The 26,120-nt window shown below is 42.0% G+C and overlaps 1 protein-coding gene across 6 annotated transcripts in view; it reads left to right on the plus strand.

Moving 5' to 3' along the window:
* MED12L (mediator complex subunit 12L) overlaps positions 1-26,120 on the plus strand; it is a 178,267-nt gene that overhangs the window by 11,058 nt on the left and 141,089 nt on the right. For all 6 annotated transcript variants that reach the window (XM_081862060.1, XM_081862061.1, XM_081862062.1 and 3 more), the window contains exons 2-10: positions 8,794-8,898; positions 10,534-10,725; positions 11,907-12,066; positions 15,004-15,173; positions 15,752-15,862; positions 17,724-17,993; positions 20,387-20,536; positions 22,327-22,426; positions 23,214-23,350. In XM_081862060.1, the coding sequence (XP_081718186.1) occupies positions 8,794-8,898; positions 10,534-10,725; positions 11,907-12,066; positions 15,004-15,173; positions 15,752-15,862; positions 17,724-17,993; positions 20,387-20,536; positions 22,327-22,426; positions 23,214-23,350 (1,395 nt within the window). The remainder of the gene's footprint in view (positions 1-8,793; positions 8,899-10,533; positions 10,726-11,906; positions 12,067-15,003; positions 15,174-15,751; positions 15,863-17,723; positions 17,994-20,386; positions 20,537-22,326; positions 22,427-23,213; positions 23,351-26,120) is intronic.

The raw sequence follows: 26,120 nt of genomic DNA on the forward strand, positions 1-26,120 counted from the left end.
CTGAAGAAGTCCCTTTATGGTCTCAAACAAAGTGCAAGGTGTTGGCACACAAAACTCACTGAAGTATTGTTTTCTCTAGGTTTTAAGCAAGGGAAAGCTGATCCATGTGTTTTTGTCAAAGAGGAGGGGCAAAAGAAACTGTATTGTTTGTTTTATGTTGATGATCTTTTATTCTTTTGGAAGGATGTCACAATGTACAATAACGCCCTAGCTCAACTGAAAGAGCACTTTGACATGAAAGATCTTGGTGAGGTAAACAACTACCTATCTCTAGAAATAGAGAGAGATCAAGATGGTAACATTCTGGTACACCAGTCACGGAAAATTGCTGATGTGTTAAGCAAACTAAACCTGATGGATGCTAACCCAGTAGACACACCGATGATAACAGGTTATCAGGTAGATGACACTGAAGAAGCATTTTCTGACACTACACTGTACAGAAGTGTGCTAGGCAAGCTAAACTTCATTGCCAGATGTTCAAGACCAGACATTGCTGTTAGCTGTAATTTGCTAAGCAGAGAAGTCAACAATCCTACTGTTAAGGATTGGAAAGCTCTGAAACGCATAGCGCGGTATTTGAAAGGCACTGTGCATTACAGACTGAGATTTAACAATCAGAAGTCTGGTGGTCTTGAGATATTTGCAGATGCAAGTTTTGGAAGTGACACTACAGACAGGAAAAGTACGTCTGGAGTTTGCTATATGTACAATCAGGGTCTATTTGATTGGTCATGCAAGAAGCAAACAACAGTTAGCTTAAGTACTTGTGAAGCTGAACTGAATGCACTGTCTTATTCACTTAAAGATTGTGAATGGTTGTTACAATTGTGCAAAGACATGAAAATTCCTGTCAAATGTCCAATCCAGGTTTACCAGGACAACAAAGCATGTTTGGCTTTGCTGAATTCTGAAGGTTGTAAGCAAAGCACGAAGCACTTGCAATTGAAGTTGCAACATGCTAGGGAACGTATTCAGAAGGGACTCGTAACGGTGTCCTATATGCCAGGTAATGAAATTCCTGCTGATGTATTGTCCAAGATTGTATCAAGGGATCAACACTGTACCTATGTGCAGAAGTTGGGTTTGTACTGATATTGTACGAACACGCTGCCCAGTGATGTTCACAGAAAGGGGGAGGATGTTGGTTTCTGCTCTCTTCACTGTGCAGCGAAAGTGCTTGTCACAAGACAGGTGTTTACATTTGACAGTCTGTACTGTTGGAGTTTTCCCACGGGAAAGGGAGACTGGATGTGACGTACACTGGTTTCCTGTTTTTCACTGTTCTTTGCAGTTCAGTGTGTGCTTTAGAGGAGAGAGGATGCTTTTCTCTGCTCCGGCAGAGGCAAGATGTTTTTTCTGTAACATACCAGCTTTGAAGTGTAAATGAAAGCAATATACAGTATGTAGCACGTACTCCTCATCCTTCCGCTGTGCACGGGACTACTGCTTATCAACAACATTTCAATGGCTGCGCTCGTTTCTCTCCGGTCGGGGACAGAGGGTGGCGCTTGGGGGGGAATTGTCATCCCGCCACTCCTTGGTGTGTGGTGTGCCCCAGGGTGCAATACTCTCCCCAATGCTTTTTAACATCTTTATGCGCCCCCTCGCCCAGCTTGTCCGGAGTTTTGGGCTGGGCTGCCATCAGTATGCTGATGACACCCAACTCTATCTGTTGATGGACGGCCACCCGGACTCTGCCCCAGACACACTGATCAGATGCTTGGAGGCTGTGGCTGGATGGTTACGTGGGAGCCGGCTGAAGTTAAATCCTTCGAAGACAGAGGTCCTCTGGCTGGGACGGGACGACAGGGGGCTGAGGGGGCAACTCCCATCTCTTGCGGGGGTGCAATTAGTGCCAGCACCGTCCGTTAAGAGTTTGGGTGTAATCTTCGATACCTCCCTCTCCATGGAGGCGCAGATTGCAGCTATAACAAAGGCGGCATTCTTTCATCTCCGCCAAGCTAAGCAGTTGGCTCCTTACCTCTCACGCCCTGACCTAGCCACTGTGATCCACGCGACGGTCACCTCCAGACTGGATTATTGTAACTCGCTCTACGTGGGGCTGCCCTTGAGACTGACCCAGAAACTCCAGCGGGTGCAAAATGCTGCAGCGAGACTCCTTACGGGGTCTTCGCTTAGAGATCACATTCATCCGGTGCTATACCAGCTGCACTGGCTCCCGGTGGAGTACAGGATCAGGTTTAAGGTGCTGGTTTTAACCTTCAAAGCCCTATACGGCCTAGGGCCCTCGTACCTACGGGACCGCCTCTCCTGGTATGCCCCACAGAGGAACTTACGATCTTCAAATAAAAACATCTTGAAGGTCCCAAGCCACAGAGAGGTTAGGCTGGCCTCAACTAGAGCCAGGGCTTTTTCGGCTGCGGCTCCAACCTGGTGGAACGCTCTCTCACAAGAGACAAGGGCCCTGCAGGACTTGACATCTTTCCGCAGGGCCTGCAAGACAGAGCTGTTCCACCTGGCCTTTGGTCAGGGCGCAGCCTGACTCCCTCCTCTGGCAATCTTTACAAAACTTTAGTTTATGGTTGCCATCAATTTTGATTTTAATTCATTTTAATCCATTTTTATAATGTTTTATAATGTTGTACTGTTTTAGTGTTGTTAGCTGCCCTGAGCCCGGCTTCGGCTGGGGAGGGCGGGATATAAATAAAATTTATTATTATTATTATTATTCTTAGTAAACTTCTGGAAAATTTAGGCTGGTAATGAGCCTCACTCACCTCACAGAGTGTTTGTTGTGGGGGAGGAAGAGAAAGGAGATTGTTAGCTGCTTTGAGATTCCTTAGGGTAGTGATAAAGCGGGATATCAAATCCAAACTCTTCTAATTATCCTTTAAAATCATTCTGTTCAAAACTTAAAAGACTGAATTGCTTCCTAAGTTTCAAATATCTGACTTAAATGTGGAATGTCCTGTTTGGCTGATGTAAATTGGCAATGGGCGTTGTTATTAGGTGACAGCTTTATATTGAGGAAGAAGTCCTTGATGGTATATCGATTGTGGTTGAGTCAGAAAGTGGGTAGAGAAAAGTTTCTTCTCCCTCTCTCATAACATAAGAACTCATGGACACCCAATGACGCTGGACATTGGAAGATTGCAAACAGCTAAAAGAAAAAGTATTTCTTCGTGTAGTGAGTAGTTAAGCTATGGAACTCGCTTACACAGGGGGCAGTGATGGCCATCAACCTAGGTGGTTTTAAAAGAGGGTTAGACAAATTCATGGAGGACAAGTTAACCCTGATGGCTATGTTCTGCCTACGCAATGGGAGGCAGCAATGCCTCAGAATACCGGTTGCTGGAAACCACAGGACAGGAAGGCGCTTTTGTGCTCGAATCCTGTTTGCAGTTTCCCCACCAACATCTGGTTAGCCACCGTGAGAACAGGATGCTGGGGGCTGATCCAGCAGGCTCTTCTTACATTCTTTTTGTTCTTAGTGTTGGAATACACTACAAAGAATTCTTGCTAGAGTTTGTTGCACGGCTTGAATCCTCAGTGTGCCCCCCCCCAATCAGTCAACTTTTGTTGCCTGTTGAATTTTTCTCTTAAGTTGGGGATGCTCTCTATAAGATATTCCCAGGGCCTGCTTGAGAGTATAAGCGTTTCCTACAATTGGTTTTAGGACATTTAAAAATACACTGGAGGGATTTTAGCTTGGAGCTATAGATGACTACACCAGTTATCTTTCATCTTCCCTGCTGGATATGGTATTGCTGTACTGTATCTTTTCCTGAGTACCAGTGTGGCCTTGTCAGTCTCTTTTCACCTCTCTACAGATTCAGGAATACCTGTTATAATTTCTTTGATGGATCACATTGTCTCCAATTGCCTCCCAAAGGACACAATGTCATGGTCGCTGATGGCATACAGGGCTGGCTAAATTGTTCTGCCATATAGAAGTAAATTTCCCAGAGGCTGGGAATCGGATATAAATCCCCTTCAAATAGGCTGCAGCAAAGATCCTAAAAATTACACATCAGTTAGTATTTTGGATGTCTGTTCTTAAAATCTGTAACTGCTTTCTTCTTGAACAGGAAAATTGGGCAGGTCAAAACCAGGTTGTGGAGAATCTGCCCTGTTTGTAGAAGGTCCCTGGTTCAGTACCCAGCTTAGGCCTGGGACTCCCCCAGGACAGACACTGGACAGACACTGCTACTTAGGGTAGATAATGAGCTAAATGGAACTATGGTCTGACTCAGTATAAGGAAGCTTCTTATGTTGACATAGAAGAATCATCAACATTTCGAAAAGGGGGAAACGGCCTTGGCCAGTGTTCTCTGCTGTACCATTTGATATCAAAATATGTTAAATCTAGAAAACAGATGCCTCATCAACCTTTCCCTAGTGGATGGAGATTTGCCCTAGTGGAACAAAATTTGCCACATTTGCTAACGTCAATATTTGACCTTTGAATCTGGGGAAAAAACAAATGCGGTTTTGAGTTAGGGTAAGTTAATGCTTTTAATTTGACAAATGGAAACTCCATCTCCACAGAGGTTAAGACAGGGATGTTTGCTGGCACCCTTTTATTTCTATTCGTATATAGAGAGCATTTCTGAAGAACCACAAAGCCTTATTTATTTTCCACCCTGTCTTCTGATTCAGAAGATTAGGATTCCTGGCTATGCAGGGAGCCTCCATTGGCACACATGGCTCCTGGCTGCAGAAGTTTTCTGGCAACGTGTGCAATGTCTGGAGGGTCTCACAGATCTGTGTGGAAGCATCCATCTTTGGGTTATAGTGCCTAAAGAAGGCTTAGCTCTCTTCCCTTGTGGATCTAGCCTTTGGGTGCATTTTTTAAAAATCATGTATTTTATCCTAATTTGCAGCAGTAGGATTCATATCCAAAACCACAAAGCCTCGGTTTCACCAGCATCCTTTGGAATGAAATCCATGTCATGTTTTGTCTTTTCCACATCTTATATCTCACCCATGCACATTCAGGTACACTTTAAGAGGCAAAACTTATTATTTTCAATTCCAAAATGATTTGTCTTTCAAACCAAGATAAGTATGTTACTTATGACAGCATTATTTGCAACAGGGACTTGCACCCAGAAAATAAGGCAAGCACAACTGCTTGACCATATCTAGGCCATAATTTGATACAAGATTGAACTAGATTTGTGCCTTTATCTAGCATGTGGCAATATTCCGTAATGTTTGGCATTTTAAACGATCTTCTTGTTTTAATGAGAGATGCTTTGTGATGACCAATGGTTTTAAGCAAATAAATTGAGATGGTACAAAGTGGCTTTTGTATTGACCTGAGATGACAACACTATGTAGTCTAAAAGCTGGCTTGTGTGGTGCTGGTTTAGGAGTCATTGGAGTCCTGTGGTTGGATCTATAGGGAAAGACAAATGCTTATTTAAATTGTCCATAAAAGAATACAGCCCTTAGACTGGAAAAGGTTCCCCACCCTGATATAGATCATAGAATGAAAATATTCTGCAGCAAGTGAAGAAATACTTCTTTTGTCCCAGGTTCTTTATTTGGTTGAATAATGTAAATGGAAGTATTTTTCAAGGAGTTGTTAATACAGAATATTAAAGGTAAAGGTAAAGGTACCCCTGCCCGTATGGGCCAGTCTTGCCAGACTCTAGGGTTGTGCGCTCATCTCACTCTATAGGCCAGGAGCCAGCGCTGTCCACAGACACTTCCGGGTCACGTGGCCAGCGTGACAAGCTGCATCTGGTGAGCCAGCGCAGCACACGGAACGCCGTTTACCTTCCCGCTGGTAAGCGGTCCCTATTTATCTACTTGCACCCGGGGGTGCTTTCGAACTGCTAGGTTGGCAGGCGCTGGGACCGAACGACGGGAGTGCACCCCGCCACGGGGATTCGAACCGCCGACCATGTGATCGGCAAGTCCTAGGCGCTGAGGTTTTACCCACAGCGCCACCCGTGTCCCTATACAGAATATTACCCAGCAGTAAAAATGCAAAAGGAGCAGGTTTTGAATCTGACGAAATCAAACAAATCCCTTTTGCATTGTGTCTCAGTTTCCGAAACTCCCATTGTTCTAGGCGCATTTTGTGACAGGGAATTCCATTAGCGCAAGCATCTTCTGAGCTCTGGGCACAGTTCTGCGCCTAAGGTTTCAGATTAAAACTGCAGAGTGGAAGGAGAGGAGGACCTTTTTCTGCCTCCCCACTTCCAGCTACTCTCTGAAGTCTGGAGAAAGGACCCTCTTAAGAATATTATGGGGGTGGGCAGGGGAAGGACTAGACCATGTGGAAAACGAACATAATATTTTAGCTGCAGTTCATTCATTTTCAACTTTGTATTCCTGTTATAAAAACGTGTGCCTAGACATTTCGTTGTTGTGCCCATAACCTAGGTTTAAGGTGCCATTTAGCTCCAGCTTTCATATCTCAGTTTCTAACACTGGTCTCAATAACGTAATTAATTATATGAGGGCATGCCCAACAACTTGGTTCATCTTCTGAGACCCTGGTCCAGCTCCTCCAGCCATCAGAAATGTGGATCCTGGGATCTTTAGCAGACTCCAAAGGAAAGGAACCACATTTTCTTCCCTAGGGAAGATATCCATACCTTGGGATTAGTTTTATGTGGTCATTGCCTTTTTACTCTTTTGTGCCTTAAGATACTGTTTGTTTTTATCATTGTGTATTGTTCTATTCCTGTCGTAAGCTGCTTTGAGTTTCTCCATCCCTGTCTTAGATAAAATGTGGTTCCCAGGTTGACACTTTGGGTAAAATTTGTTTCCCAAAGCTGGGAAACATTAATGGTTCTCTCAATAGACTAAATAAGCATTCATCAGCGTGTGCAGTTTAAAAAAAGTGTAGGCATATAAAGTTGCAATGTTGCGAGCAATTCAATTTGAAAGTGTCAAGATTGTTACGCAGTCCCTTTAGATTTCTAAACAAATTATAAAGTCACAACAAGCATCTATCTTTACTATTACTTGTGCTATATGTTTACTATTACTAGCTATACTGTGTTTAAAAACCCAATAGTACGCAGGTGCTGAAGTGCTGTCATAAAGCACGCACACATACACAAATCTACAGCGTGATTAGGCTTTAGTGGCCCCAGTTGACACTTTGAAAAGCTAACCTGATAACCCGGCAAAACCCAGTGTAGTATGTCACATGGAGTGCATTGCTTTGAAAGCGACAATTCCATTCTGTCGCCCTGTGTGTCTTCAGTAGGAGAGTGCTTGGAAGTCAAGTCAAGTCAAATGACAGCGTACTCAACTTTATACTTCATTTAACTGAGCTTGACATTATGTAAACTCCTTGCCTGTCAGTTTCCATGGTAGGGTGCTTGTTAGAATCTGAGTCATGCTGTAGGAATTGGGATGGGGGTGAAGGGAAGCTTAAACCATTTGAAATAAACTTAACGGGAGCATTTCCCCACTGATGCAGGCTTCGCAGTTACACCTCAATATTCCAAAGATTCTTGCTAGGTTTCCCATGGGTAACAGATATATCTTTATCTAACTCCAGTACATTGCAGGCTGATCCCATCCTCTGCTGTGCTGTCACTCACTGTTTTTTGGTCTTTTTGGAGAGTTGATGTTACGGTGGCTATCTGTCACACTTGTATTTGGCTGGGTCACGTACAAGTGGGACCAAGTTGTTCTTATTAAGCACTGCACTGCAGTTGTGCAAATACAAGTGTGTAATTTTATACACCCCTATCATATCCCCTCCCTCTTACTCACCATTTTTACAAACTAAAAATCTCCCAAGGCTGCGACCTTTCCTCATAGGTGAGCTGCTCTAGCCCCTCGATCATTTTTTGGTTGTCGTTTTGTGAATATTTTCCCATCTCTTCAGAATCCTTGCCCTGGTTTAGCAACCAGAAGTCTGTACAGTTTTCCAAGTGCAGGCCTAATAATAATAATAATAATAATAATAATAATAATAATTTATTATTATGGTCAAAGACCAGTTCAAGAAGCACAACTGAGACTGCTTTCACAAGAGTGAAATAGACATTTAAAATAATATACAATAACAGCTTATGGATTAAAATTAAAATAGTTGCATGCACACAAAAAGACCTAAGGTTAAACTAATATGCAGATTGACACTGGGACACCCAGGAGGCCGGCTATGGCAGCTTTCCTAGTGATCTACTAGTTGAAAGATTCTCTAGGTTTAGGTCAGTCTTTGCAAGTGCTGCATGTCAACAATGTATGGTTCTGGTGGCAGCTATGTCTAGTGGTCTAGTGGCCTGGGATAAGATGAATTTTAAATGTTACAGCAGCCATGTGTATACAGGGGGCATTGTAGCTAATCCGACACTTAGTGTTGTTGTTGTGCCTTTGTGTTTGTGTGTGAGGTAGAGAAAGAGGGACTAGCATCTTGTATCTAATTTAGGAAACAGCCGTTAAGCCTCTTCCACTTCCAACCCTGAAAGCCTTTAAGGTATCCAAATTCTATTGGCTGACATACATAGACGTGTGTAAGATGGTGGCAGAACATTAAAAAGTCAGTGTTTGTCTCTGTGTATCCTGGAAAATGCTATCCTTTGATGATGAAAGTGAATGTGTAGGAGATTAAGCCTTGATAACATTCGGCCTGGTAAGCAATTTCCTGCAGATAAAAGACTAGTGTTATCCCAAAATACATTGATGTGAAAGACTATGGCATATAGAGGGAACGCATTACTGTTTCAGCATGACATTTTGTGGTATATAAAATGCATGAGGAATTTTAATTCCTTCAGAAAGGCATTGAGCAAAGTAATTAAAACTTCAACCTACAGCTCGAAAAACTTAACAAAAACTCTCTCTTTGTAGGATGAACTTACAGCTGTGAATGTAAAGCAAGGTTTCAGTAACCAGCCAGCCTTCTCTGGAGATGAGCATGGCTCTGCTAGGAATATTGTCATTAACCCTTCAAAGGTAAGGTCGGGATTGAGGTTTGTTGCAAAAGTACTTTCCTTTATGACAGTGTAGTAGTTTCATGTGTTTTCCTTTACAGTTGCTCCTATGATCACATTCAGACACAAGGCAAAAACTTTTGTTTTGCAGTGCCAGGCATTTGAATGTGTACATTACTGCTCTTGGGAATGGCTTCAGTGTGTAGATTTATTTCTAGTGATCATGCCATGGTTGTGTGAGAAGATATTTGTAGATTAGGGTATGCTTTCGTTCATGTGTTTACTGGATTGGACCATAAAATCTTCGGCATTTTATGTGATTTTTGTATTTATTATGTGCTGATGGCAAATATATACATTGTTAATAGTCTTGAGATGTCTTCGTATAAGGTGATTCATAAATTGAATTAATATTAGTAGTAATAATGTGTGGTGTAGTGGTTAAGAGTGGTAGTCTCATAATCTGGGGAACCGGGTTCACGTCTCTGCTCCTCCACATGCAGCTGCTGGGTGAGGAAGGAAGGTGGGGGAGGAAGGGAAAGAAGAATGTTAGCCGCTTTGAGACTCCTTCAGGTAGTGATAAAGCGGGATATCAAATCCAAACTCCTCCTCCTCCTCCTTCTTAATTAGGTAGTTGTGGGTATTCATTATTTCAGTAGACAGATGTTCTGTGTAACTTGTAAGTTTACAGATTTGTAAGTAAATATGTGCTATTTCAGCAAAAGAAGCTACCTTTCCTCTTGATTTTGTATCTCTTAATTCTTTGGGGTTAACACAGTGGCAAAGTTGAGGTTTCTGGGTATGTTGATGGGACTTTGTGCAGCTCACCCTATGTGCTAATTACAACTCCGATTTAGCAGTGAATTTAAATATGTAAAGCATTCAAATGAAGCCAGATGTCATATGCTTCAAGCAGTCACGTTAAATATGTATATATTTAACACACATATTTAAGTCTTTTTCTGGACAGAAGCCTAACCTGGAGATAACGTACCCACAGAGGGACACTGATGCTCAAGTGTCTCTCTAATATGTTTCAAAAGTTGGACAATACTTTCATTAGGGCTAGCCAAAATCACACAATGCTGAGTAAGCTTTCAAGTTCCCCAGAATTCTCCACTAGGTTGGAATATCTAGTGGCTAGAGACCAATAACTCCTGAAAAGTCCTTTCTTCAGCTGGTAGAGAATCCTGTCCCTCTCTTTGTAGATCTGGCTTCTGAATGGCTAAAGGTGGTATTCTGCAAAATGCAGAAAAATCAAAGGAAGTCACATTGGCACAGCTGCGAGGAAATAATAGCCCTAATAAAGATACTGCCAAACTTGAATTTTGGATGTTGCTTATGATTCAACAGGACTTTTTATGTATCTGTTACGTATTGGGGTCTACCTTGATAGACACTTCACACATTCTTAGTTAATAGCTTTTTGTTTTATAGGAACAGAGCATTTACCTTTAAAAGATAATGGGCTATCACTTTAGCCCTTTGCAGTATGAAAACTGACTTGCAGCACCAGGGAATTTAGAATACCTTCTTACTAAGCTGATAGCTTAAACAACATTGATTCTAGATCTCTTCAGATAGGGATATTGTATGTGACAGTGTTTAATAGATACTTAACTGTGTCTGTTTCTTTTATTCCCTCCCTCTCTATCAGATTGGAGCTTATTTTAGCAGCATATTAGAAGAGAAGTTAAAACTTAATACTTTCCAGGATACAGGAAAGAAGAAACCGCAAGTAAATGCCAAAGACAATTACTGGCTAGTTACTGCTCGTTCCCAGAGTGCAATTCACAGTTGGTTTGCAGATTTAGCAGGAAACAAACCACTAACTATTCTAGCAAAAAAGGTACATATTAATATTTTGAGCGCTTCATAAATTTGAGACAGGGGAGGCAATTAAATTAAAAGTGACTTAAGACTGTGACAACCATATTGGGAACAGATCATATTGTACAGATTTTGAAAAAAAAGTAGTTGGGAGAAGTGGGAATTACCTTTGTTTTTCTTTACTCTGTTAGGAGTTGCTCAGTGGCTGCAGTGCAAATGTACCCACTGAGCTCTCACAACACTGTCATGAATGCAGAATTCTGGTGCATCTCAAAAAATCTCACATCACTGTGTTGGAACATCAAGGAAATGTTGATCAGTGAAGGGGCATTGGGTTTTTTGGGAGTGGTTGGGATGGTGTGAGATATACCTAGTAATTATTATATTAAATTGGTGCCTTGCAGTTAGGTTTCCCCCCTCTGTGTATTTTAAATCTTTTCATCATAGTTTAGCGTTAGGCTTTTCTAGGCTCAGTCTCATAACACCAAACAATTTAGTGTTACCTCTGAACCAGCCTGTTGGCTTGTTTGCATGGGTTCATATAAATGAATCCTTTTTTCCTAGCAGTGTAGAGAGAATGCATTTTGTATTGCACGTGAGGACTTCTAGACAAAATTACAAGGGAGAGAATAATGACAGTTTTGGAAGCGGAATAGGGGGAGCCATTCTCTTTTTCATGTTTGAAACACCACAATAAAATCTACTCAGCTGTTGAGTAGAACATGAGACCAGTTTTGTGTGTGAAAGAAATAACATGGCAGACAGGCCTGCAAGTATAATGCTATTCTTCCTGTGTCACCACCTAGAAAAGGGTGCTTTTGAAACTTTGAAGTTGCTGAAGCAATTATATTAGTCATGAAGCTTCACGTTTCACCTCTCCTTTATTAGCTTGTAGCTGGCTTGCTTGCATGACATGATAAGCCAAACTATGGCTTGACATGATAAGACAAACTGGTTTACTGGGACTGCACAAATGGAGCCCTCAAAATATCTGTTCCTCCCTGGTTCTTTTCGCTCAGCGCAGTGTGGCAGCTAAGCCAAAAGGATGTGATTTTGTAATATCTCAAAGATGTGACCTTTTAATGTATCATTCAACTGTTTCTGGAGGTCCGTCCTTTAGTGTGACGTTTTCTAACTTTTCATCTTACAGTTTTGTCTCTATTACACTGTTAACTCTTTTTTTACCTCTTGTCAACCCAGGTCCCAATTCTCAGTAAAAAGGAAGATGTTTTTGCCTACTTAGCAAAATATTCTGTGCCGTTGCTGCGAGCAGCATGGCTGATCAAGATGACGTGCGCATACTATTCTGCCATTTGTGAAGCTAAGATCAAAAAACGCCAGGCTGCTGATCCAAATCTTGGTAAGTATATGAATTCATTGGAAATTGTAATGGATTTGTACCATAAATTGTTGTGGCATGTTCTTGTGGTGAGCATGGTGCTATCAATGCGTGTTCCATAGATATATTTCAGTTATTTTAGTCAAATTCTATGGTTGGTATTCAGTGAACCTTTCACACTAGTGCAAAGTTTAGTGCTAGCACAGGGAGATTCCCCCTTTCTCCTCCCCCCACTTTATCCTGTACCCATATCTGGTGTTGCATTGGGGGAACAGATTTGTGTTATATATTGGTATGTGTGTTCTATTGTGCAAGGAAAAATCCTGTTGCTGCTGAAACGGTCACCTCCTTAGCGCTATGTTGAATGTAGCTCTATAGCTACGTCTTTGCAGTTTAGAAACATTTCTCCTGTTGCATTTTTAAAAAAGTATACATGCAGGCTTACATTTTTGCAACCAAAAGGTGTTAAACACTCACTACAGCAGCAGCATTAAAGAAGAATATAAACTTTTTGGGTGGCCTGCGCAAGATATATGTGAATATATATCTGTGTGAATATATGTGAATTTGTTTTCCTATAAATTCTTTGCAATTGTGTGCATTCTTTGCAGTGGGTGATATGGCTGCCTGCTGCTTTAACTACATCTTTTATTAATATTTTTATTGATTTTTTAAAAAAGAAAAATGAGAAAGGCAGATTGACATTGCAAAATGCTCTTCACAATTTATTTACATTTAAACAATGTGGGTCCCTGACTCTGAAATTCATTACCAGCTCATCTCTGTAAAGTTGCCACACTTCAGGTCTGCAGAAAGGCCCTGAAGACCCATCCATTCTCAGTGGCATGTTCATTAGTGATGTCTTATGCTATTCTTAAGATTGAGGGAGTTGGGAGACCTGAATTTTCCTTCTTGGGTTGCATGTGTACGTTTGCTGGTTTTATTGACATGGAAGGTTTTTATTTGAACTTTCATATTGCATTTTGGTTTAGTATTGTCAGACATTATTTGTTGTGTGTGATGCTGCATGTGTGTGTATGTGTATCTATATATTTTTATAATACTTCTTTGTGGCAATATCCAAGTGGGGCATCCTATTTGTGCCACAGCCATTCTGCAAATGGGAGCCTCGTTCTTAGGGTAGCGTAACTTCCAAAATAAATGTACATCTTCTGCTTGTGGAAGATGTTGCACAATTCTTAGGGCACCTGTTGTTGTCGCTGTTGTGGTTGTGGTTGTTATTATTATTATTCTCAGTGACAGCTGTGCTTGTGTGCTCCCACTTATGCTACTGTTTGCTTAGCTATGTCAGCTGTCTAACTTCTTGCATTAATATTTTTTTGGATGCCATCCAACATAATAATCACAAGAATGGTAGTAGCTGTTACTTTGCTGGAGACTTCATGACAATAACCTAAATACATTCATGTACACTGGGCATTCATTTCTTTAAACCGTTTGCACTTGAAGTTCAAGAGAGTTATGTTGTTAATTTTCAATTTTGGTCTAACAGCACAGTGTGTTGCATATTAAGATGCACATGATGGGTGCTTCAGGTGGTCTTTAACCACAGAATGATGTGCATTTTCATAGCTTCATAGAGGAATAGTAAAGCTGGACTATAGTATTGGGAGATGACAGTTCTCTTTGGGCTCACATTACTGTGGCTTGTTCCAGTTCTTCTGATAATGCCCTTCCCTTTTCTTATGCTCCAATTATAATGGGACCAGCAGAGACTCTGAAAGAGAAAACTCAGTTGGCTGGTTCTTCTAATGCTCTCCCATTGTACAAGCTGAACTGGAGATTATCGTATAGAAGTTATATTCCTATTAAAGGATGGAGATTGTACTTCTTTGAAAAGGGGGGAACAGGTTATCCCAACTCCTTTTATGTTGATAACCTTTGCCATAAATAATCCTTCAAGATACAAGGAGCGTAATGTGTGTGTACTGATTCAGACCACTGACATGAGAAATGAAAAGTTTGTGTGTCAACTAACTTCCAACAGTTGATGTGATAAATTAACTTTGCTTTCCCATTTGTGTCTTTTGGAGGCAATGAAACACAGAGCAGGGCCTCAAAAGCTAGATCAATTTTTCCCAACTTCCAAATGCTTTGGACTGCATCTCCCATCAGCTTCAGCAAGAACCCATAATCCTCCAGGTGTCACTGAACAACAACCCCCACCACCACATGGCCATTGGCCATCCCTGCAAGGGCTGATGGGCGTTGTAGTTAAGCAACATCTTGAAGACCAACGTTCCCCACTCCTAACATGAACACACATGCTTATAGTCTGTACTGTATAGTCTTGGCAAATTCAACAGCTCTGATAATACGATGTGAGGAAAATCCTTTAAAACTTGAGATAACACCTCTTGTGTATCTGTTTTATTTCCCACCAGAGATAGCCGTTCACAGCCATATAATTGCACTGCTTGTAAATATTGCTATATGTCTCTTGTGCATTTATCTCTCTCTCTTTCTTTCTCTCTCTCTCATTAATACAAAATAGAAACTGTCACAATCTTCACAATTTTTCATATCTGTTGTGCAGCAGTTTACTACACAGGCCTGAATTAGTAAACCTTCCTAGCTCAGTCATAAGTGTTTCACAAGAACAGAAATCTCTGTGAGGTGTTGAAACTTGCAGAACACAGTTAGGTCCACCAATAATAGTTGTATTCTGCAAAGAAGCAAGATTTATAAGAACACAGTGCAGAGCATGCAATCATTTAGCAAAAGTGCTTTGAAGATACTACAGAGGACAGAATGTCATGCTAAGAGCCATTTGAACAGGCTCTGTGTTAAAGACCTGCTGTTTATTGTCTTGAAAATGTATTTTGATAGTCTAGCTAATTATCATGTTAATTGTTCATGTTGTGTATCTCCTCATGTTGTCAGCTGATGGGGGGTGGGAAGGAATCGTGAGAACTCATCTAATTTTTGTCTTCATAGAATGGACCCAGATTTCAACCAGATACCTCCGAGAACAACTGGCAAAGATTGCAGAATTTTATCACATGACCTCAAGCCAAGGCAGCAGCTCTGCAGCTGTGTCCCCTGAGGTGGAACAAGCCCTGAAGCAGTGGGAATATAATGAAAAGCTAGCTTTCTATATGTTCCAGGTAACCTTTTCCAATAATGTGCTAAGATGTCGTTCTCCGGGGCAAAATAACAATGCAGCTGATTTGTTTTTAAATCGCCTCTGCTCCGTGTCCACTGTACCATCAAACAACAACAATATGATTTCTTATCTGCTGGATAGAAGGGGACAACAATGAAAGCTAGGAATGCTGAATGAGGAAACTTGAAACCTAGGGAGCAGAAAAACTTGTATCTCTCTCCCAAAAAGAGATACAGAAGAGAATACCTTTTTTAGGAATATTCAGGAGACAGTATCTATATTTCAGTCTCAGTCTTTACCACAGAAATCAAGTATATTTAGGCTGTTCAGTCCCTTGTAGAATCTTTTCAGATACTTGAATGACTAGCTTATGTATCAGACTTTTTAAAAAAATGATTGCTTCAAATCATTCTATTGTTTGCCTAAAATGGTTTGAATGATTGGGATGCTACTTTAACATTCTTGGGGTTTTTTTCTTAGTTTTAATTGGTAACTTGAGTAATGGAACACTGGGACATATTACCAATTGCACTCTTTACTATATATATTTACCTGTGACCTTTCTAAACTTCATTGCAGGAAGGACTGTTTGAAAGACACGAATATTTAACATGGATATTGGATGTCTTGGAAAAAATAAGGCCTGCTGATGATGAACTTCTAAAACTCCTACTACCACTAATATTGCAGGTACAGAGCATGATACAATTTTGCCACAGTTCAGAAAGCAGCTTCCAGACATGGAGTAGTAGAGCATTAAAGGTGTGATTGCTTCACATATCCAAGGAGCATGTAGCGAGAAGGGAGAAGTTTTCTCAGGCCTTCCTGCACAATCACAGCATGCAGCTGGCTTATGACATGGCAGTGTTGAGATCCTCATCAATGCACCTCACCACCCCAGACATCATTAGTTTTGGTTAATTTGGTTGAATAATTCTGATTGGCAGATCCTATAGTTGCTGTATTGTAATAACCATAACCTGTTACCTATACTTATTGTCTCAAGTCTTTTTGGGTGTGTTGGCAATATAATTTTGCCATAGTTCAAAAACCAGCTTTTAGACACAGAGTAGTAGAACATTAGGGACGCAGGTAGCGCTGTGGGTTAAACCACAGAGCCTAGGACTTGCCGATCAGAAGGTCTCCGGTTCGAATCCCTGCGACAGGGTGAGCTCCCGTTGCTTGGTCCCTGCTCCTGCCAACCTAGCAGTTCGAAAGCACGTCAAAGTGCAAGTAGATAAATAGGTACTGCTCCGGCGGGAAGGTAAACGGCGTTTCTGTGCGCTGCTCTGGTTCTCCAGAAGCGGCTTTGTCATGCTGGCCCCATGACCCGGAAGCTGTACGCCGGCTTCCTCTACCAATAAAGCGAGATGAGCGTCGCAACCCAGAGTCGGCCACGACTGGACCTAATGGTCAGGGGTCTCTTTACCTTTACCTAGTAGAACATTAAGGGTGAGATCCAATGGTAGCAGCCCACTTGCAGTGCAGGACTTCCAGTTTCTCTTTTCCAGCCTTTCCTGGCACTCCCAAAATTTGTTCCAGAAGGTGCATGCAGAGAAAATTGGGTTCACTCACTCAATTGTGTGAGTGAACATCCATCTTGGGTATCACCATATACTTCAGCAGTGTTAGAAACAGAGATGTGAATGCTAGGAGCTAAATGGTACTTCAAACCTAGGTTATGGACACAACAATGGAATGTCTAGGCATTTTTCACATGGTCTAGTCCTTCTCTTGCTCACCCCACTAATATTCTTAAGAGGGTCTCTTCTCTAGCCTTCAGAGAGTAGCTGGAAGTGGGGAGGAAGAAAAAGGTCCTCCTTTCCTTCCACTCTGCAGTTTTAATCTGAAATCTTAGGCGCAGTACTCCACCCAGAGCTCAGAAACTGCTTGCACTAATGTAATTCCCTGTCGCAAAATGCGCCCAGAACAATGGGAGTTTCGAACACTGTACTTCAGCTAAGCATTGTGAGTTGGTCCTGTTCTGCAGTGTTCATAATAGGAGTTATTGCAATGGTGGCATATTGTGGTACATGTTTGGATCTAATGCACTATTGATTAATCCATTGAGTTACACCCGTACCGGCATGTGTGGGTTACGTGTTTAAAAATAAAATGCAAGGTCTTTATTAGTATGATTAATGTAAGTAGGTTTAAGATGGGGCTTTGAAACTCTCACTGCATAAATCAAATCTCAGACTGCTTGTTCCTTTTATTTGGTTATGTTCATATTTATAAGGTCCCAGGTTCAGTCCCCAGCATCTGGGTTACATGTAGCAGAGAACCTTTCTCTGCCTGAGAAGCTGGAGAGCTGCTGCCAGCCAGAGTAGACTAGCCTTCCCTAGCCTGGCACCCTGCTGCCATGCTAGCTGGTGCTGATGGGAGTTGTAGTCCTAAGCATCTGGAGGGCATTGGGTTGCAGAAGGCTGGAGTAGGCAATCCTAACCTGGACTGACCACTCGCCTGCCTTGGTACAAAACGGTTTTTGAAATGTTGGTTGGAATTTTATTATTTAGGATGAATAATTTTTATTTCTAAAAATGTTTTTCAGTATTCCGAAGAGTTCGTTCAGTCGGCCTACCTGTCACGCCGACTTGCTTTCTTCTGTGCCAGACGCCTCTCTTTGTTAATAAGTGACAGTCCTAACCTCATAGCTGCCCACTCACCTCATATGATGATTGGACCAAATAACCCACCTCTAGCAGTTCCAAGCCCTACTACAGCCGGGCCTGTGGTCAACCCTGCACAGCTAGTATGTTCGGATTTCCTTTCTTGCCCACAACATCGTCCACTGGTTTATGGACTCAGTTGTATGCTGCAGGTGAGGGATTCTTCTTCTTCTAATGCTCTGTTTGTACACCAGGGAACAGCTGGGTTTCAAAAGAAGAAGCATTTGGTACTGGTTGTTTTTAAGTTTTAGTAATAGTGCCCTCTGTCTCTCTCTGTGTGAAACTGTTACATGTTTCGGCTATGCTAGAAGAGATTAAAATTCATACTTGATGCTGATGGCGATCATTGGGAGAATAGATCTGAATCAGATGTGCAATCTTCCTGAAGAGGTCTTGGTTCAGTTCTCTCCCCAGGCATGCAGAGTTCTCTAAGAAGAGCCACGATGGCTAGAATTCCCAAAAAACTTAAATTTTGTTCTTTGTACTATGAGATCAGTACTGCTCTTGATGGTGAAGTGTGCTAATTTTGACTGTCACTTTCATAGGACAGGGTGCAGTTCTTTTTGTATTATATGGGTAAATTGTTTGGGTGTCTATTGTTTTAAATTTGTATATTTTATACAGTGGTGCCCCGCAAGACGAACGCCTCGCAAGACGGAAAACCCGCTAGACGAAAGGGTTTTCCGTTTTGGAGGCGCTTCGCAAGACGAATTTCCCTATGGGCTTGCTTCGCAAGACGACAGCCCATAGGGAAATCTCCGGGACAGTGGGGAAGCGCAGCTCGTCTTCCCCGCTGTCCTCGGACCTCCTCCGAAGCCTGGCGGCGGGGCGGGGACACCTCCTCCCGCCGCCGGGCTTCGGAAGGATGCCCCGATGCCGGGCGGCGAGGCGGGAACGCCTCCCCCCGCCGCCCGGCATCGGAACGATGTCCCGAAGCCGAGCGGCGGGGCGGGAAAGTCTCCCCCCGCCGCCCGGCATCGGAACGATGTCCCGAAGCCGAGCGGCGGGGCGGGAACGCCTCCCCCCGCCGCCCGGCTTCGGGGCATCGTCCCGATGCCGGGCGGCGGGGCAGGAACGCCTCCCCCCGCCGCCCGGCTTCGGGGGATCGTCCCGATGCCGGGCAGTGGGGCGAGAAAGCCTCCCCCCGCCGCCTGGCATCGGAACGATGTCCCGAAGCCGGGCGGCGGGGCCGCGAAGCCTGGGCGCGCTGGCAACTCTCCGCAAGGAGCGCTCCCGCTGCTTGCGGAGAGGTCCGCGAAGCCTGTCCTGGACCTCTTCTGAAGGCAGGCGGGGGGCAAAAGTCTTTGTCCCCCCTGCTTGCCTTCCCAGGGGCTTTTAAATCGCCCGGACAGAAGAGGTCGGGGGAAGGCGGTTTCCATAGGAACGCATTAATTGATTTTCAATGCATTCCTATGGAAAACCGTGCATCGCAAGACGAAAAACTCGCAAGACGAAGAGACTTGCGGAACGAATTAATTTCGTCTTGCGAGGCACCACTGTATATTTTTTTTGTGAGTGGCCTTGAGTAAAAAAAAAAAAAAAGTACTTATGAAATATATACTGTTTTTACTCAAGTCTAATGCACCGTTGAATCTAATGCGTACCTTAATTTTCACAGTGTAATTTGGCCAAAAAAGGTGAGCATTAGATTTGAGTAAATATGGTACATAATATTAGCGTGTCCTCTTAGTTGGTCAAGAGCAATAGGCCATCAATCATATATATATATATATATATATATATATATATATACACACACACACACACACACACACACACACACAAACACAAACACTTTCAGGGAGAAAGCCCCGCTGAATTCGGCTTAATTTCTAGTCAATATGTGTATGACTGCTCTGTTAGACTGTCTTACCTATATGACACACTTCAAATCAGCAAAGAAGCACTTATAATTTTATAATAAACAGCAATGCTTCTCCTTGTGCTTATATGATAAAGGATTCTTTCTTTGAACACCAAGGTATTAATTAACCAGCAAGTATCGGTAGTTTTTTAAAAAAATTGTTTTGGATGTCTATTGTCCATTCCAGTCCTATAGGCAGAAAGTCTGAGAAAATGGTTTTAGGGTTCTGTGTTTTAACAATATAGCTGTCTTCCAAATTGCAATAGCTTCACGATGCATTTTGATGGATTTGGATTTGGATTGTTTGGATTTCAGTCTGTTCATTTTTTAGAAAGAAGCTTTGAATCCTCTGTAAACTGGGCCCCAAAATAGCACACACATACTCAGCGGGGTCCCCGCCCCCCCGTCTCTAGTCATCTACTGGTGTATCTTCTCTCTGATCAGATTGAGATTGGCATGAAAGAGATACAAATGTAAATTGAGCTGATCCAGATTAAAATGCAACTTCTAATTAAATATGTTAAAGGACATTTTAATTGGATTTTTTAAAAAGTAAACAATTTCTGATACTACTTTCATTGCAGTTTTGTACTGGTATTTTTTGGCCATCTACCTGCATGATCTGAATTGAATTGAATTATCTTATTAAATGAAAATATTTCTATATTCTTCCCATTGCAGACAATAACTCTCTGTTGCCCAAGTGCCTTGGTGTGGAATTATTCCACAAATGAAAGTAAAAACATCAATCCTGGTTCACCTTTGGATTTACTTCAGGTTGCTCCGTCTAGTTTACCTATGCCTGGAGGAAATTCTGCGTTTAATCAGCAGGTATATTCATTTTAAAATGTACACAATGCATGTAATGTGCTGAGAAATTATGTATCCTAGGCTAGACTCATTTAGATGACTGTGTTTATAAAGTGTGTTCATGTGAGAGATTTTCCTCATTTCTCCTTTGGAGGGAGCTATCTTTACGTACGAGTGTGTATCACTGTGATTCCTTAGCAGAATAGGGAGGGGGGGAAAAAGCAAGAATAGGGTTTTGTCGTTGGATTCGACTTTCTGAGAATCTATTAGCCATTATTTATTGTTTGATTCAATCCCCCCCCCAGCCCTAGCTCCTAATAATCATAATAAAAAGTAATATCATTAAAACTTTCTAAAAACTCTGTAAGACAGAGTTCTTCCGCCTGCCCTTTGGCTTAGAATCAATTTGATTCCCTCCCCCTCTTTCTTTTTTTCCTTTCTCCTCCTTTGAAGAGGCTGCATTTTAATGTTAATGTTTTAATGTTGTATTTTAATCTTGTTTTTTAAGTTGTATTTCGATCAACTTGTTTTTATAATTGGTTGTTAGCCGGCCTGAGCCCAGTCTTGGCTGGGGAGGGCGGGGTATAAATAAAATTTATTATTATTAAAAACAGTTCAAAAACATTTTTTCTTCCAATGATTTCAGAATTGCCAGGAACAGTATCTTTCACTATTAAATGCCTGGGTAAATGGGAATGTTTTATCAGTTCCTCCTGAAAGTCATGGATGTGGGACACAGATGCACCTTGTCAGGAAAGACTTTCAGCAAACAGGGAACTGCCTTTGAGAAAGCCTTGGCAGATTTGATGAAGTGAACATGACCAAAGTTGTTTTAGGATAGAAGTTGTTGAGCTTTTTAAAGGATTTTACCCCAGGAAATAAACTGCCACAGGGGCCGGATTAAACTGACCGGCGGGCCAGATTACGCCCCCAAAACAGACTTTGGACATGCCTGGTTTATGCCAACTGGGCAGTCCCTAGTGATGGCATCACTACCTGGCCTAGGAGGGCAGGGCCCTGACTGACTCCAGCTACAAAAGCTGAGGCTGCTGAACAGACGCTTTGGCTGGAGTACTGTTGGGTTTTTGTTTTGTTTTGTTGTTATTATACTCATTGTTTAAATTATTTTAAACTGCTTTCCAACTTGTGTGTTTTTTAATTTTGGGTTTGTTTGTTTTTAATTACGGGAAGAAAGATGTGCCTCAGAAGAGAGGAGCTGGGCAGAGCAGGGGTGGCCCCAATCATAGTGGTTCTGGACAAGGAGAAGAGTGGGGGTGTGGAGGGGTGAGAAAGGCCGGGTAAGGAGCACATGGCACAGGTAGTTAGCGACTGTGCTGTGTGCCAGCCCCTCCTGCAACCTGGGAAATTATGTTTGTTGCTGAATGCCAGGTCAGCTCTGAGTAAGACCTCCCTCATCCATGATTTGATAAAGGATAAGGAGGCTGATCTCTTCTGTATCACTGAGAAATGGCTGGGTGAAAATGGATATTGTTGAGTTGGAAAGATTCAGAAAACGACAACCGAAAAGTTCAAGGGGATGAGTGGAGTTTTATTTATTTTTTAGTTTAAGATTTAGGAATGTTTTCTGAAGCAAGCCGTTTTTGAAAAGTGGTCCCATTTTAACCTGTAAGATAGTAAACAGGAGATACCATACTGCTTCTTTGTCCGACGTGGTTTATCCGAAACTGCTATTACTTTATGTCTGTTCAGTAGTTGTTCTCTGCCCTCAGGAAACTGGATAAGCCTTGGAGAAATCTGACACGTGTTTGAGATTTGATTTTCGCAAACACTAGCGAATTACTCTTTTTCAGGTACGGGGAAAGATTTATGAAGTAGAACAGCAGATAAAGCAAAGAGGCCGTGCTGTGGAAGTGCGATGGTCTTTTGACAAATGCCAAGAAACAACTGCAGGTAAAAAGCAGAAAAAAAAATCAAGTTTAAAGATATATATCGGATACTGTAAGTCCTTACTGGCCAATATTCCTCTTGGATTTCAGTGTGATACATTAGAAGTAGGCTAAAATGCCTCCAGTTTTGATGATTGATCCATCCTAGATCCTGCAATCATCTGTTTTGAAAGATGTAACTAGGCAGGTTAAAGCCAGAAGGAAAGCAGTAGAGACTTGAAGAAAAACTCTGAAAAGGGTGGATGGTACAGTCATACCTGGGGTTAAATACGCTTCGAGTTGAGCGCGTTCGAGTTGCACTCCTTGGCAACCCGGAAGTAACGGAGCGCGTTACTTCCGGGTTTCGCCGCTTGCGCATGCGCAGATGCTCAGAATGATGTCACGCGCATGTGCTAGTGACGTTTACCTCTAGATGCGAATGGGACTCCGGAACGGATCCCATTCGTATCTAGAGGTACCACTGTATTATCAAAAACTTAAGACAAGTTCCTACCATTCTTTAAGGTGAGAATCAAAACAAGGCAGTGCTGTTGTAGAAACTTAAAAAAAAAAATCTAAATCTTTTTAAAAATTGATAAATACAATACTTACAAACGCAAAACGAAACACGAAACAAACTTATACGTACATACATACACACAACTCCTTAATTCCTACCAAAGAAAACAATTGTAGAAACTTTTATTCTGTTTTTTTGTTTTCTGTTTTATAATACGACAGTCAATACTATATAAAGAATTCTTTGGATTTCACAATGTAAATATACTCTTTTCTGTTTCTCTGTCTTCTAGGGGTGACTATCAGCCGCGTTTTGCACACATTGGAGGTTCTGGATAGACACTGCTTTGATCGATCAGATTCTAGCAATTCAATGGAAAGTCTTTATCACAAGATTTTCTGGCCAAACCAGAACAAGGATAGCCGGGAGGTAACTGCATTTCCCCTCCTTCTCAGTTTATAAATGGTTAAAGACTCATTTTCTCATTCTCTTCTTCACCAACATGATTGATTGACATATGAAGCATCATAATAGTGTGTGTATTCAAAATATTTGCATCCTGTCTACTGGCCAGTAGCTTTCAATGAGGCAGTTAATGCTATTTCCTGTTTTGATCATTCTCTTGAGCCGCACACTATGTTTCTAACGTGCTGTGACACAAGATTGCCCAGAAGTCGTGTCTTTGATGGTTGTGAGAGATGTGTACCTGCAAATTCCTAGCAGTGTTTCTTAGCTGCTCTTTCTTACATTCACAGTAAATTTTAGGGCTGAGCCAAAACCAGGAAGGAGGTTATCCCAGAAGGGCCAAAAGGTCAAAAAGAGTTAAATAGTTTATGCACTTCGGTTAATAGGAAATGCTGCACGTTCTACTGCATATAAATTCCCATCTTTTCTGTAATTTGGCATTGTTTTACACGACGCTCTAGTTAAATTACATTTCTAGAGCTGTTGCTGCAATAACTATTTTACATTAACAGGTATTTAGAAAGGTGCAATTATACACACGCACACACATATTTATATAGGTGCAGGAGAGAGGAAGAGATAAATGCAAGGATTTATAAGTTCCTTTATGTATTTACAGCTAAACATCTATTTTTTAAAAAAAATCCACCACTAATATCAGCACAATGTGTAAAAAATATCCATTCAGAATCATTTGATCAGCCAGTTGACATATTATGGCATTGCTTTTAATTTTATAATGTGGTATAGCTGATCAATAAAGCTAATATTACCAAAGCAAAATTTGGATGGGTACACTGGTACAAAATAACTAACAAACCAGAGATTCAGGTAGGTAGCCGTGTTGGCCTGACACAGTTGAAATAAATAAAAAAATAAAAAAATTGTCCAGTATCACCTTAGAAACCAACTAAGTTTGTTCTGGGTATACAAACTTAGTTGGTCTCTAAGGTGCTACTAAACCAGAGATTGTTATTGACAAGTAAATCTAGATAAATATTAAGTTGTATATTAAGTTCTGCTTTTACAACTAACAGTTCATGGAAATTTCTGTTTGTTTCCCACTACCTGTAGGAAGTTTAAACAAACTCCTATCTCATACTTTTTTCCTTTCTCTCTTTCTATGGGTGTGTGTGTGTCTTTCACGTGCCTTCCCCAAACCGTTAATTTTGGAAGGTGAAAAGTGCTGGGGTCCAGTCTGCCTTCCCACTCCCTGTCTTATTGTGCCCTTTAAGTCTCCGTATTCTTGTTTGCTTGCTTTGGGGTTTTAGAGTTACTCCTCCACCATTACAGTGTGCTTAAATGCTGAGAAAGATAGGAAGTGATTGGTTTCTGTTCCATGTTCTCTGCAGCTGCTGGTTTTCTGTGTTCGCTGACTTGCATCTGTCACAGCAAATGCTATCTTAACTTGCCTGATCTGTGAAGGTTGCTGAAAAACTGTGTACTAATTTAATGTGTTTGGCTTGCAGCTGACAAAACAAATGCTGTATTTGTAGATCTGGTTATGTTGGCTCTGGTGACCACAATCTACTGTGCTGTCAGACCAACTCAGCTGCAGAGGAAGAAACAATTTTAGAATGTTTCAAAGGAACTATGCCACAGCTGATTGTCTGAAAACTGAACCATTGTTGGATTTGGTGTGTGTGTGTGTGTGTGTGTGTGTGTGTGTGTGTGTGTATGGGGATGTGGGGGAAACAACAGCTCTCTCGAATCATTAAATGATAAATGGTCAGGAGGAAAGTTGCGAACTTCCTAGTGAATAACTCTAAATGAGATTTCATAATCGTTCATTTATAAGAACATAGGAAAATCCCCACTAAACCAGGCCTCAAAGCCCATGTATTCCATTGTCCTGTAGTACAGTGACCAACCACATGCCTGTTGGAAGCCCCACAAGCAAGACCTGATCCTAACACATTCTCCTCACTTGTGGTTCCCCCCTACTTGTATTCAGAGTTGCGTGTCAAGGTCCCCAAGCCACACACATCAATTTTGGTTTGGGTTTTTGGCACGATTTTGGCCACAACTTTATTTAAATACATCCAAGTGAGTGGTTGCTTAGGCATTGGTTCCGACTGTCTGTCCTTGCCCAGGGACAGAACTGACTTCCGGATTCCAGCGAAAGCCAGTGCGGGAAACAATTTTTGGGGAGAAAATGAAGCTGGGCCTCAGTCCCTCACTTCTCACCCTCATGCTCCTGGTGGCTTGCACGGCCCAAGTCCGATGCCAGGGACAAGGACGAAAAGAATGGCAAGCCCCTGGATTTCTTTAACGGAATTCCCTTTCCGCACCACCATTGGAGGGGTAGGCACTTACCCCTCCACCAACCAATTTGAACCAATGCCTAACCGTCAACCTTACAAGTTGTGACGATTTGCTAGGCAGTAGGCAAAACCAAATGGCACCAGCCAATCAGCCAAATGGACAAATTCCTACCAGGCCCCTGCCTCAAAGCAGATGACCCCATGACAAGCATAGCAAGGTCAAGCGAACAACCCCCCCAATACAGGGAGGGTGGGCTGGTGATCCGGTGTAAAGTTGGGCGACCAGTATTTAAAACCTCTGACCCCTCCTTCAAAATTGGCAACAAACAGTTCTCCCCAGTGACCCGATTAACCAATACACTGCCTGGGTCCCTCCACAAATCCGCCCAGCAACAATGGGGTGGCTTGTATCCCCCGCCGCAACATACGCTCTCTGCTAGGGAGAACACGTTTTACTGTATTTTTTGCTC

The sequence above is a fragment of the Podarcis erhardii genome (genome assembly GCF_964252035.2).
Source record: "Podarcis erhardii genome assembly, chromosome: 5".
Lineage (NCBI taxonomy): Eukaryota > Metazoa > Chordata > Lepidosauria > Squamata > Lacertidae > Podarcis > Podarcis erhardii.